The 14,614-nt window shown below is 39.1% G+C and overlaps 1 protein-coding gene across 1 annotated transcript in view; it reads right to left on the bottom strand.

The window, feature by feature from the left end:
- The window catches only part of MOCOS (molybdenum cofactor sulfurase), a 108,623-nt gene extending 94,245 nt beyond the window's left edge, over positions 1–14,378 (bottom strand). The window contains exon 1 of the mRNA XM_074279225.1: positions 14,076–14,378. Within this exon, the coding sequence (XP_074135326.1) occupies positions 14,076–14,232 (157 nt within the window). The 5' untranslated portion in view covers positions 14,233–14,378. The remainder of the gene's footprint in view (positions 1–14,075) is intronic.
- Positions 14,379–14,614: the final 236 nt, after the last annotated feature.

Genomic DNA, 14,614 nt, shown 5'->3' with positions numbered 1-14,614 from the left:
AGATAATCCAATCAATGAGCCACAAAGTTTGGGTTTGCCCCTTTTCAGAGAGCAATCAGGAAGTTGAGAGCTTTGTCTCCAGAAACTGCAATCGCTCTCTGGGAGGAGATCTGCTGTCTCAACTCAATCTCCCCACCAGACTCTTCTTCCTGTAGAGAGCCCTCCCAACTCTGACCTAGAGTAGACTCCTTCTCCGGGCCCAATGTTGTCTCTTTTATCCTCCCAAAGATTGTAGTGAGAACTCAATGGGGCTTATGAGAAAATACTTCAACCAATGAACTTGCTCCTTTTAAAGGGGCATGTGAGAACTCAGGGGCTTAAAGGCTTCTTTAACCCAGGCTTCTTAAAGGTGCAAACTTCTTTTAAACATGTAAACTCTACCTCAGAAGATCAAAGGTGTAAACTCCTTTCAAAGGCCTGAACCAAAGGTATGAATCTGAGCCAGAGAACTGTCCAGACAACCTGAGTTCTCACCTAACATCAGAGAACTGTCCAGACAGCCTGAGTTCTCACCTTGTAATCCTAACAATTGATGTCCTTAAAAAATTTCCAATTCTACTTCCCATAAAAATGTTTCTAATAAAGTATCAGTTTTGGCTCTTTCCAACAATAAAATGATTCAGATTAGTTCCAATAATCTTGTGATGAAAGAGCCCTCTACTGGTCTCAGACACCTAACACTTCTTAGCTGTGTGACCCTGAGCAAGTCACTTAACCCCAAATGCCTCAGCAAAAAAAAAAAAAAAGAAAAAAGAAAAAGAAAGAAAGAAACAAAGACCCCTCTACACCCAGAGAGAGGACTGTGGGAGCTGAGTATGGTTCATAACATAGCATTTTTACTCTTGTTATTTGCTTGCATTTGTTTCTTTCTGGTTTTTTTCCTTCTTGATCCAATTTTTCTTGTACAATAAGGTAACTCTATAAATATGTATACATATTGTATGTATACCTATAGACTTTACATATATTTTAACATATTTAACATGTATTGGATTACCTGCCATCTAGGGAAGGGAATGGGGGAAGGAGGGGATAATTTGGAAGACAAGGTTTTGCAAGGGTCAATGTTAAAAAATTACCCATGCATATGTTTTGTAAATAAAAAAAACTTTAATAAAAATAAAAAAATAAAGTGTCAGTTTAGAATATATCTATTTCATCAATTGTAGGCATCACTTTATAACTAACTACCAATTTGAGAGAAATAATTCATTTGAACCCCTACTCTATTCTAATCAGTATTAATCAATTTGATAAAATCATATCATGGATCTGTATATAAGGCCTAAGGACTATGAGCTACAGATTCTAAGTTCACTTTCTTTACTACAGAAAGCTAATTAAAGGCTCTCCATGACTTGTCAAGGTGACCAATCCCAACCTGGCAGAGATCACAACTACATGGAAAGTCTTTTGTAGCACTGGACCAATCACTCATCCAGTAGGAGCAGGTTGGGCACCTTATAGCCACTAACCATCTTATGACCACTTAGATCACTGATTGTGATAGCTTCATCCAATTTGTGATCCTGCTGGTATTTATATGATAGATGGATAGATAGATAGATAGATAGAGAGATAGAGAGATAGATGATAGATATAAAATATTTATATTTTAGCCTAGGTATTACATCAGAGAAGGGGCTGTGCTCTATGAACAAAGCAGAATTGAATTAACTCAGAAGAAATATGAGATGCACAAAGTTAGAGTCCATCCCAAATGTTCACAGAACTGTTTGTGTCCAATCTGTGGCAGAGCATTCCAGGCCTGCTCTGGTTTGATCAGCCATGGTCATAGTAACATCATTCTGGTCCTCTTTGAGTGCAAAGACAACAATCAACATGTTAACCAATGGAATCACTATTCTATAATTTGTGTAACTCTAACTCTATGAAAGTATAGCGCTAAGGGAAGAAGACACCTCAGATTATGAGAAAGATCTGAGGTTTACTTCATCAGGGAAGACCAAGAATCCTTTAATAAAGGGCCATTGACTCAGCACTCTGCTCCTGTTTCTTTTGATGTAGATGTAGATGGGATAGTTTTAATCCCCACAAATTACATATAGCTAGATGATCAATATTATTAATTACCCAGAAAATAGTTGCTTTCTACAGAATACTTCTCAGTGAATCCCAGAGTTGTCCTTTTCATGGAAGTCCATAGAATAGCATAATTAATGTACTATTTTTCCCTTGTCTAGATGACCTTTTCACTCCAACACAGAAAATGGAAAGTTAACTGCATTATATGAGGTTTTTCCATTTATTTTTCAAATCAAGTTTTTGCCCCTCTCTGCTACCTCTGCAACTTTCATTTCTAAGAACTCAGACTGTTACATGAAAGGACTTGGTAAAAATAATTCAGAGCCAGGAAAGAATAGTGCAGTCTGAAATATATAGCCCTCTCCCACACAGATTATGTATGCCCATTACAGTAAGAGTGAACAGCATGTTCAAGAGCTACAATTTAGCTGTCATCTATGGAGACTCTGAAAGAATTGGCAGCCTAACAGTCATTCTGGATAGACTGTTAACTGTTAGATTTGGAGAGAAATTGTTGAACCTAGAGTTAAAGGACAAAGAGAAATGCTTTCCTGGGAGACTCAATAAGGCCTCTTAGTTTGAGAAGGAATATTATAACGAGAATTCTTAACAAGAAATTTTTACTGTCATCCTGAGAAAGATAAATGATTAGTGATTTGTTAGCTTTCTCATTGTAATACACTGTTGAAACATTTAAACATCTTCATATGGTTTGTTACACTATTAATAAATTGATTATTTGGTAACACTGGTTTTTTTAAGCCAACAAGGTTAGGGGGTTTAATAAAAAGGACAGAAAAAGCTTGAGAAGAAAGGTTTTTTTGGCTCTAGTCATGAAAAACTGAGATAGGGGCTCAAAGTTAATTATTAATGCATACAAGATGCATAATACAAGAACATACATCTTTGTTGCCCTAGAACTAGAATGAGAATGAGTAAAAGGAGATGAGAGTAGTTAAAGAGAGGGATGACTAGAGGGATGACTAGGGCAGAGCCAAGATGGCAAAGAAAAGCTAAAAAATTACCTGAGCTTTCAAAACATGCTAAATCAAGTCTCTAAATGAATTCTGGAGTGACATAACCTACAAAAAGGTGGATTGAAAGAGTTTTCCTACTTAAGATCACTTGATTGGACTTGAGGGAAAGGTCTCAGCTGAGTCAAAGCAGAACATAGCACAGCACAAGCACTATAGGGCAATCTAGTAGGAAGCTCCTAGCCACAGCACAAATCAGCAACTGAGATCCCTCTGTCTTAGCTCAGCAGGCCAGCAGCAAGGTTTCTACTCTCAGCACAGAAAGCAATTGTGAGCCCTGAAGCCCCAGTGCAACAGATGTGACTAGGTCAGATCCCAGCAGAGTAAGCAAACCACCAGTGCCTGAGGCCTGGTGCAGAAAGCCAGTGACAATACCCCTGTCTTCCAGCAAAAGAAGCTTGGGATCTATGCCCTAGGGGCAGATCTCAACTTTTAAAAATTAGCAAAAAAAAAAAAAAAAAAAAAAAAGGAAGAACCTCAACTATAGAAAGCTACTATGGCAACAGGGAAGATCAGAACACAAACTCAGAAGAGGATAACAAAGGCAAACCTAAGAGAGAAAATAAATTCATCTCAAACCCAAAAAGTACATCTGGAAAAGCTCAAATAGAATTTAAAAAATCAAATGAGAAAAAAATTTGGAAAAGAAATGAGAAATATCCAAGAGAATTAAGAAAAAGGGGTCAATAGCTTAGAAAAGGAAGAGCAAAACTTGATTATAGAAAAAAACTCCTTGTTGTGAAGTAATCTAACCATTTTGGAGAGCAATTTGGAACTATGCCCAAAGGGGTATATCCTTTGATTCAGCACTGGTGGTTCTGTATCCTGGAGAAATCATAAAAGAGGGGAAAGAACTCACATGTGTAAAAATGTTTGTAGCAGCTCTTTTTGTAATGGCAAAGAATTGGAAAATGAGTAGATGCTTATCAATTGGGGAGTTGGTAAATAAGTTTTAATGTAAAGGGCTGAATCTCTGAGCAAATGTACTTGGATAACCAAGCATTTAAGGCTAATTACCAGTTGGACAATACTCTATTAGCATAAGCTTGAAGAACGGCCCTGCCCACTAAACTGTACAGGCTTGATCTGTGGGTGTAGACAGAAAATTGTGTGAGGGATCAGAGGGTGGAGTAAGACAAGTGAGAGTGACATTTTGGCAGTGGGGAGAGAGAAAGAAGGTGTGGAGATTCCTATGTCCATTTCCCCTGATTGCTATCCCAAAAGACCAAGAATAAAAACCAAAGACTTTACTTATCCTAACTCTGGCTGATTCTAAGGTACCCAGGGTGCTAATGCGGTCTTTACATTTGGCGCCCAAGGTGTGGACCAAAGCCCTTACTTTCACTGAAGTTCCCTGGTGAGCAGGAAATTATGTGAGTAGTTTAAATGTTTAATAGACAAACAGGGAACTTACTTTGTCAAGGGCTAAACTATTAGCCTTTTCTAGCTGAAATGGGGCAGGTGTTAGTAAGAACTCCTTTTCAGTCCACTCAGCAGAATGAATTGTATGCAATCATTCTAACTCTTACTTATTATCCAGGAGATGTAAATATAATATCTGATTCAGCCTATTAAGTAGGTATGGTACAAAGAATTGCCACAGCCCAAATAAAATTTGTAGCCTCCAATATATATCAGCTTTTTAAGGAACTTCAAGAGCGAGTGAAAAAGCATCCAGGTAAGATTTATATCTTGCATATCCACTCTCATAGTGGACTTCCAGATCCTATTTTTGATGGAAATTCAAAGGCAGAACACCTTCTCAACATATTAGCCAATATTCCTTTATTTTAGGAAACCCAAGAATCTCATTCTAAATATTATCAGGCTAATATAGCTTTATGTTTACAATTTGGAATAACAAGAGAGGAACCTAGGAGCATAATAAAAGCCTGTCCAGCTTGCCTTCCTTTCCACCCTCCTACACTCCCTCCAGGAAAGAGCCCTCATGGTTTGAGACCCTATGAAATTTGGCAAATGGATTGACCCATTATAAATCTTTTGGTTGTCTGTCTTTTATCCATGTTGTGGTAGACACCTTTTCAGGATTCAGTTTTGCAATACCAGCAGCAAAAGGAAGAGCCTGAGTGGTCACTGAATTCCTTATATAAGCATTTGCAATTATGGGTGTGCCACAAGCGATAAAAACAGTCAATGGATCTGCATATACTTCTAAACATTTTGCACACTTTTGTGCACAGTATAAGATTTTGCACACCACTGGCATACCCTTTAATCCTCTAGGACAAGCAATAGTAGAGAGGAGAAATAGAGACATTAAGACGCTCCTCCAAAAACAAAAGAAAGGGGGAACCACAGGTAATCCTAGAGAACTTCTAAATCTAGCCCTTTATACTATTAACTTCTTAATCTTTGATAAAGATGCACTGGCTCCGGGCAGACAGGTTTTATAACCCACTGGAAGGGCAATGTCCAGTGTGAGCAGTTCCACTATCTTTAGATAATCGCCAGGTGATGTGGAGAGACCCAGAAAGTGGTGAATGGAAGGGACCAGATAGGTTAACTGCTTGGGGGAGAGAGTTTGCTTGTATCTCTACAGATGGAGAAGGAATCAGATGGGTGCCAATGAGTTGTATTTGCTTTGTCCATCAGAGAGAGATGGAGCAGACCTTTGAAATGAAGGAGAAGACCCAAGAAACATTGGGTAGTTCACTGATTACGCCCACCACTGAAAGAGCTTGGCAGTTATGGTGTTTGACTCAAAATTGTTGACTTCAAAACCCTCAGGAATCATTGGATTCTCTGAGACATGATAAGACTGTTGTAGGACTTCAAAACCCTCAGGAATCATTGGATTCTCTGAGACATGATAAGACTGTTATAGGACTTCAAAGCCCTCAGGAATCATTGGATTCTCTGAGATATGATAAGACTGTTGTAGGACTTGAAACCCTCAGGAATCATTGGATTTTCTGAGAAATAATAAGACTGTTGCAGGATTTCAAAATCTGTAGGAATCATTGGATTCCCTAACATATAAAAAGACTGTTGCAGGATTTCAAAAACTTGTGGGGATCATTGGATTCCCTGACATGTGAAGCAATGGACAATAGATTATTTTGGACAATCTCTTGGTTGCTGAAGGAGGTATATGCATGATTGTTGTTTACATACCCTCCTTATAGGACTTCTGGAAATCTTTTACAAAACCATGTTGATTTATATTGTTTGTTATATCACTACTTGCATATACAATTCATGTTTATTACACTACATTGAGCCTGCACTGGCTGTGGAGAGAGTCATCACTAATAGCCTGTGCATTATTGCTATGTGCTTATATAATACCTCCCATGATGATGCATACCTGTTTCTAATAAGACTCTTCAGCCCAGAAACCCGCCAGCAATCCCCACTTCCCTTTGATGCTTTTCTTCTCCCTGAGAAGTTAAGGAGGGCATGATAACCTTTTTGGGGGGGTTCTCACATCCCTCAGGGATGGTGTAACCACCTGTGTTTTAAAACAAAAGAAAGTGGGAGATGTAAAGGGCTGAAACTGAGCAGATACACTTGGATAATTGAGCACTTAAGGCTAATTACCAATTGGACAATACTCTATTAACATATGCTTGGAGAATGGCCCTGCCCAACTATTCTGTGCCAGCTCAAACTGTGTGTGAAGACAGAGAATTGTGAAAGGTATCAGAGGGTGGAGTAGGACAAGTGAGAGTGACATTTTGGCAGTGGGGAGAGAGAAAGAAGGTGTGGAGATCCCTATGTCCATTCCCTTGACTGCTACCCCAAAAAACCAAGAATAAAGATCAAGGACTTTTGCTTATCCTAACTCCAGCTGATTCTAAGGTATCCAGGGTGCTAATGCGGTCATTACATTTTAATATATGAAACTAATGAAATATTATGGTTCTATTAAAAAATGATGAACAAGCCAATTTTAGAAAGGCCTGGAAAGATTTACATGAACTGATGCTGAGCAAAACAAGCAGAAGCAAAAATACATCATACATAATACTAGCAAGATTGTGCAATGAACCACAACAACAGACTTGGCTCTCTTGATCCAAGGCAAATCTCCCTAAACTTTGGATGGAAAATGCTATCTACATCCAGGGAAAGAAATATGGAAAATGAATGTAAATTAGTTACCTGCTATGTTCAATGTTTTTCTTATGTTTTTTTTTTCCTCACATGATTTTCCCCTGTTGTTCTGATTTTTCTCTTGTAACAGGATTTATAAAGAAATATGTTTTTTATTTAGCATGTATTGGACCACCTGCCATATAGGGAGGTGATATGGGGAAGGAAGGGAAAATTTGGAACACAAGATTTTGCAAAGGTCATTGTTGAAAAATTGCCCATACATGTGTTTTGTGAATAAAAAGCTTTTTTTTAAAAAAAAAAGGGGGGGGGGAAAGAAATGTGGCTTTTTAAATGAATGTACATGTATAATTTTTTTAAATGGAGTTTTTATGTATAACTGAGGAAAATAAATTTTTAAAAAGCCAACAAAAAAACTAAAAAAAACCCAAATCCTTAAAAACTAGATTTGGCCAAAGAAGAAAAAAAATCCCCTGAAGAAAACTACTCTTTTAAGTGCAGAATTGGTTAAATGGAAAAACAGATAAAAAAGTTAACCAAAGAAAATAATTTCTTAAAAATTTGAATTGGGCAAATGGAAGTTAATGAGTCTATGACACATCAAAAATTGATCAAACAAAATCAAAAGAATGAATAATTAGGAGAGGGATAACTACCCAATCTACACTACATATGATAATCATTGACAATAAAATTCAGCTACATATAGATGGGAAAACTGAAGCCCGAGCAAGTTAAATGACTTGCCTTATATTACATACCTTATTAGTCTCATAAACTAGGACATAAAACCAAGGCTTTTTGATTCTAGGCTTGTGTTCCTTTCACTACACCATGATGATATACACAATGGCCTCAGAAAATTTAATAGGCATGAAGGAGTACATATGTAACTAGGAACTTTTATGCTCAGAATAAGTACCATAATATGAATATTATGGATTATTATTGTTCTGTAAGAAATGACCAACAGAATGATTTCAAAAAGGCCTTGAGAGACTTACATGAACTGATGCTGAGTGAAATGAGCAGGACCAGGAGATCATTATATACTTCAACAACAATACTATATGATGATCAATTCTGATGGACAAGGTCTTCTTCAACAATGAGATGAACCAAATCAGTTCCAATAGAGCAGTAATGAACTGAACCAGCTACACCCAGCGAAAGAACTCTGGGAGATGACTACGAACCACTACATATAATTTCCAATCCCTCTAATTTTGTCCGCCTGCATTTTGGATTTCCTTCATAGGCTAATTGTACACTATTTCAAAGTCTGATTCTTTTTGTACAGCAAAACAACTGTTTGGATGTGTATATATTGTATTCAATTTATACTTTAACATATTTAACATGTATTGGTCAACCTGCCATCTGGAGAAAAGGGTGGGGGGAAGGAGGGGAAAAGTTGGAACAAAAGATTTTGGAAATTGTCAATGCTGTAAAATTACCCATGCATATCTCTGGTAAAACTATAATTAAAAAAAAAAAGTATAAGTACCATAAATTGCATCTACCACATGGGTTTGGAGTTCACCCAACCTTCTGTTTGGTAGCTTCCTAAGTTAATTAACTATTATTATTAAATAGGTAACTTTATTCACTACAAGAGTCATCCATGCCCTTTAAATTTATATTGGAGCTACTCAAAGCAGACTGTTGTTATTTGTCCATTCTGGAAAACCACCATGACACCAGGAAGATGATGCTATGACATGCAAGTGAACTGGATTTAAATGAGAGAGAACTGTGTAAAGTCACAAATCTCACATTCCCCTTCAGAGCCATCTGGGTCCAGTTGCAAGATATAGATCAGGATGACTGGAGATGACCCTGGGAGACCTTGGCCTTTTTCAGCTAAATTAGGTCTTTAACAAGTCTTTGACTGAAGCAATGCCCAATTAGTGATTGAAGGTAGCTAAGACATGAAGCAGAAAATGGACTCTTTTACCTAGTCAAAAACAACAATACATTGGAACCCTCAAGATTTCTCAAAAGAGAAACAACTGCTATCTACATTCACTCTGAGCCAATCAGGGTCCAATGACCAAGTGGGGACCCCTTGTTGGCCAATCAATGAGAGTCAGAATGATTTGGGTTTAAGGTATGGTCATTAAGAAAGAAATCTAGCCCTTAAACCCCAAGGTATCTTTGGACAGAACACCTGTAGATAAGATAATGATTCCCTGTATGTACAAAAGGAGAGAAGGAAGGAAGGAAGAAATAGAGGGAAGATGGGAGGTAGGGAGAAAAAGGAGGGAAGAAAGGGAGAAAAGAAGGGAAGAAGGAAGGGAGGGAGGAAGGAAGGGAGGGAGGAAGGAAGGGAGGGAGGAAGGGAGAGAGGAAGAGAGGGAGAAAAGGAGGGAGGGAGGATGAAAAGGAAGGAAGGAAGGAGGGAGAGAAGGAAGGAAGGAAAGGAAGGAGGGAAGGAGGAAAGGAAGGAGGGGAGGGAAGGAAGGAAGGAGGAAAGAAGAAAGTGTGGAGGGTAGGAAGGGAGGAAGAGAAAAAAGAAGGAAGAAAGGGAAGGAGGAAGGAAAAAAAGGGTGTAAAGGAATAGAGAAAGAGAGGCAAAAGGAAAGACTAAACACATTACATTTGTGGGAATTGAGTGAACCACATTGACTCCATCTTGCAATTCAATTCTGGAACTAGTTCAGTTCCTTTTCTAATCAATTATAGGTCTAGTCCAATTTCTAGCTTTTTAGAAAACTTTATTCAATTGAGTGAATTATGAGAAAACTATTTCATTGTTTGAACTTAGCCCTATGTTGGTGGGAAACTGGACCACCTCTACCAGCTGTTTAGAGACCTTTAACTAAGAGCCTAAGTTATGCTGCCCAGAAACTCGGTCAGATCCTGTTTGGGCCAGAACTCTGGACCTGAAACAAAGCATGCTTACAAGGTACTAAGTAGAATTGATGAGACAATGGACCTGAAACAAAGCATGCTTACGAGGTACTAAGTAGAATTGATGAGACAATCTAATATAGCATGGCTCAGTATAATTGATTTAATGTACAACAAATAATAGTTTCCTTGTGATATAATGATTGGTTTATACTCAGTGTGGAGCATATAAGCAGGGACTGAGAGCCACAGAGGAGAAGCTTTTAGAGGCAGAGAAGACAAGTACACTAGAAGCTCTCGGAGGCTGAGACAGATTCATTCCATCGTCCACCTTTGTGGTGGCTGGAGGCTAAAGCACAAATTTTTGGATTCAGAGAGATTCAGAGGGCAGAGAAGAGAGGTGGGAGCTCAAGCCCTTGGAACCAAGGAAAGAGGAAGGCCTCTAAGAAAGCTAACCAGTCCCAGGCAAGGAGACAATAAAGGATTTGGACTTTAACACCTGGCTGCACTTGTGGTGATTACTAAACTGAAATGAAGGCTGCTCCCAGAGACCCCCAAAGAAACTGAACCAAAGAGAACATTACAAGATCCAAGTACTAATACAAGGAATTGTCTTCCAATCACACATCTCAAGTATCCCATGCCATCTTATCTGAAAACTGATCCCATATTGGTCAATAATTTCGTTTCCATATTCATTTGATTAAATTACTTGTTTGCTCTCCAAACTCAGAAAATCTTTCTTCTTTCCTCCAGTTAGAAATCAGATTATCTAATTTTATATCCCGATTTATAGCCTGTTATTGTGTTCTAATGCATAAAAATCTATCTCCCCCATCTTGAAGGTCCAAGGCCAAGCTAAAAAGGCCAAGGCCTGATATGTTATGCAATTGGCATGCATTGATAAATTGATATACTTATTTTTTTTAGCATGTTTAACATATATTGGATTACTTGCTACCTAGGGGATGGGGAGGAAGGGAATGGGAACACATGCAAGGATCAACGGTGAAAATTTAAACCCTTACATACTTTTGAAAATAAAAAGCTTTAATAAAAAAAAATAAAAAACATAAAAATAAATGGATATGCTCAGAAGCTTGAACCTTTGTGTTCCTCAGTAATTTAATACATATTCATATACAAATATCCATACTCTGTATGTGTTCTCTCTCTCTCTCTCTCTCTCTCTCTCTCTCTCTCTCTCTCTCTCTCTCTCTGTCTGTCTCTCTCTCTCTCTCTCTCTCTCTCTCTCTCTCACATTCTCTCTCTCACATTCTCTCTTACATTCTCTCTCATTCTCTGTCTGTCTGTGTAATGTCCAGGGTAGCATTCTGGAGATCTTTCAGATGGGCCTTGGTCTTTAGGTGAAGAAGTGATGAAGGCAGGAGAGCCACCAGAAGGATGGTCAAAAATGGAATGTCTCATTTCCAGTCCTTCTCAGCCCTTAAATACCTCAATACAATTACATCATTATAGCATACTCAGTATGTGTGAACTAGATATCCATTACATCACCATGCTAAGTATTAAGTATATATGTGAACTAGAGAATAAACATCTCATCAATTCCACTGAGTTAACACCTTGTAAGTATCCTTGTTTCAAATATACTTCTCCAGAGTTCTGGCCTTCTACATGTCTGTCTCATTCTCTCTCTCCCTCCTCCTGCCTCTTCCTGCCACCCCTCTTTCTCTCCTTCCTCCTCCCTCTTTTGCCTCCCCTCCCTCTCTCTTTCTCTCCTTCCTCCTCCCTCTTTTTGCCTCCTCTCCCTCCCTCTCTCTCCTTCCTTTTCCTTCTTCCTCCTGTTTCCTCTCCTTCTCTCTCTCCTTCCTCCTCCTCTTTCTTCTTGCTTCCCCTCCTTTCTCTCTCCTTCCTCCTGTCTCTCCTCCCTCTCTCTCCTTTTTCCTCCTCCTCCCTCTTCTTGCCCCCCCTTCTCTTTCTCACTTTGGATACAAAGGGCTATCTAGAAAGGTTGAGGATACTGGGAGGAGCATTCCTGAGAGGACTGGGAAAGAAAAAGAGGAGACCACAAAGGTCATAGAGGAGACCAAAAGGATGAGAGAAAAGACTGGAGACTGAAAAAATGTAGAAAAGTGAAGAAAGCTAAATGGGAACAGAGATATTATTACCCTCTCCTCTTACTGTACTGGAAGGAAGATTTGGTCAGGCCCTAAGTCTGATCTGATCTCCAAACATCCCTGGGTGACTAAATACAATACTCTATTGTACACCATTACATGTCTGTTTAATTAAATTAAATTATAGGTGCATATTTGGATTCTGGAGTAAATGATAAAGTTAGACTTCTATTAAGTCTCCCTTCCTCCCCTGGGGGAAAAAAAAAAATCACAAGAGTTCAAGGTACATTTTAAAATGTCTATGGCTGGGGGGATGGGGAAAAGATGTGAGCAATCATAAATTGGTTCTCCTGTAAGCCAGGCTGGATTCAGAGGGTTGAGGAGGCTATAATGGGGCCATTCTTGGCCTAGGCAGGAAGCTGTCCTATTCCCAACAATTTAGTATAATTGTGGCATAGATCCCCAGCTAAGAACTAATTTTGAACTCCATTTTAGTGTCACAGAGAACCCTTCATCTAGAAAGGTCAAAAGTAATGGGTGAGGCAGAAGTCTTGAGCTTCTCTCCTTAACTGCTTTTCAATTAGGCATAATGTCATCTTGGACTTAGAACTCATTTTCATTTCTCTAAACTTTCCCACTGGATTAGCTAACTAGAAAGTATTCACCTTTTTTTTTTTTTTTTTTTTTTTTTTTAACAAGTGAGAAATTAAGGCTCAAAAAACTTTAAGAAGACAGGAATCACATAGTCTGGGAAAGATTAGACAAGATTTCAGAGCCATTTAGTCACTTAACATTCATTTTCCAGAACTCACTCTCTTTTTTTTTTTTTTTTTTTTTTTCCCTGAGGCTGGGGTTAAGTGATTTGCCCAGGGTCACACAGCTAGGAAGTGTTAAGTGTCTGAGGCTGGATTTGAACTCGGGTCTTCCTGAATTCAGAACTCACTCTCTTGATAGCTACTAGTAAGGATCATATAACCTGGGGTGGCTTTTCCAATATGTTCCTACAGAAGTTTAGTATATTTTCTCCTAATCCTCTGAGAGCTTGTGAAATGGCTAAAACTATATAGAGATTTTCTGTAGGAAGTTAATCAGCTTCATTAGAGCCACCTAAGTTAACTAGACCAAGCTTATAATTGCTGACATGGACTCTTTTTGCACTTTACTACTTAATCAAACCAGAAAGTTCTGTCTTGGAGGCTTACGTTGTTCAGTAAAAAGCAAAAGCTTACAATGGTATAGGTTGAAACATGTGTCAGAATAGGGTAAGTCTGATTTAGTGTAATGTGCCTCAATTCTGTGTCATGAAAATGTAGATTTACCAGCCTGACCTTTCCAAAGAGGTACAAAGAGTCCCTGATGTACTTTGGCTACCAGAACAAAAACAGGGCATTGACAAGATGTCTTTGGCTGTGATGCGGTATAAGCATTATACAACTACCTTCCCATTTTATTCTCTTCCCCACAGAGAGGTGACAGACTCAGGAAGCAGACAGAGCTCTCTATGTATGTTCTGAAGTGTTCAGTGAAGACATTTTTTTTGTCTGACTTTGCATATTTATTGCGAGATTTGGAGGTTTTTTCCCCCCAGTGGCAGTTTTTCCAAAAGAACAGATAATTTCCATGAAATTCAAGGCTTCAAGGCTCACTGACATTTTGCTCCTTGCAAAAACCATCACCAATAGAACTCAAAGGTTCCTAGGATGTTAAAGAGATTATGGCTCGAACCTCTCTCATTTTATGAGGAGAAAACTGCGTCTGAGAGACTTGCTCAAAATAAAAACTCAAACTTAGTTCCTCTGACTTCAGATCCCAAACATCACTTACTGGTCAGGATCATAATCTGCAAACATTAAATACAGCATTTCATTCTTAAATTTAAACACATGGGTGCCAGCTACCAGCTTCTCCACAGCTTTTTCCACCTGTACGCTCACCTGCGCCTCTCCCCAGCCCCCACAGACCCCCTCGGGGCGGCGTTAGTTACCTCTCAGTCTGCCGAATTCACCCTCTATCAGTGCTCTCATGCCGCCTTGGTCATACCCATAATTGTGCCCGGAGAGAGAAGTGGTCTGGAAATGCTGGAAGGTGAGCAGTTCGTCCCATTGCTGCTGCTGCTGCTGCCGGAGCCTTCTTCCAGCCATAGGCAAGGTGAGAGACAGAGGGAGAGACTGTCCCGTAAACCTTCATTAAATAAAAGTTAACCAGCTGGGCTGCCCAGCAGGAAGTGCCCTCACTAGTTAAGTCAGCCGGGCCCTCGGACTCCTCCCACTGTGAGAAAGTCGGGACTCTCTAGTCCTTACTTCTAACTACTTTCTCTTTCATCTGGCGATCTTTACAGGAAGATTGAGATGATCTAGTTTTCTTGGCGGAAAAAAGGAAAAGGGACTAGCCATGAAGAGTATGAGAGGAAAGACCACCTGCCATTCACCCTCATCCTCTCCCTCACTCCACTGGCTTTTCTACACTTTCTCTCTTCCTCCACTACTCAGAAACCAGCCCTGACTCAGACTCAGGAAGTGTTCC

This window comes from Sminthopsis crassicaudata, chromosome 1 (genome assembly GCF_048593235.1).
Source record: "Sminthopsis crassicaudata isolate SCR6 chromosome 1, ASM4859323v1, whole genome shotgun sequence".
NCBI lineage: Eukaryota > Metazoa > Chordata > Mammalia > Dasyuromorphia > Dasyuridae > Sminthopsis > Sminthopsis crassicaudata.
This window is presented reverse-complemented; position numbering and strand designations above follow the sequence as displayed.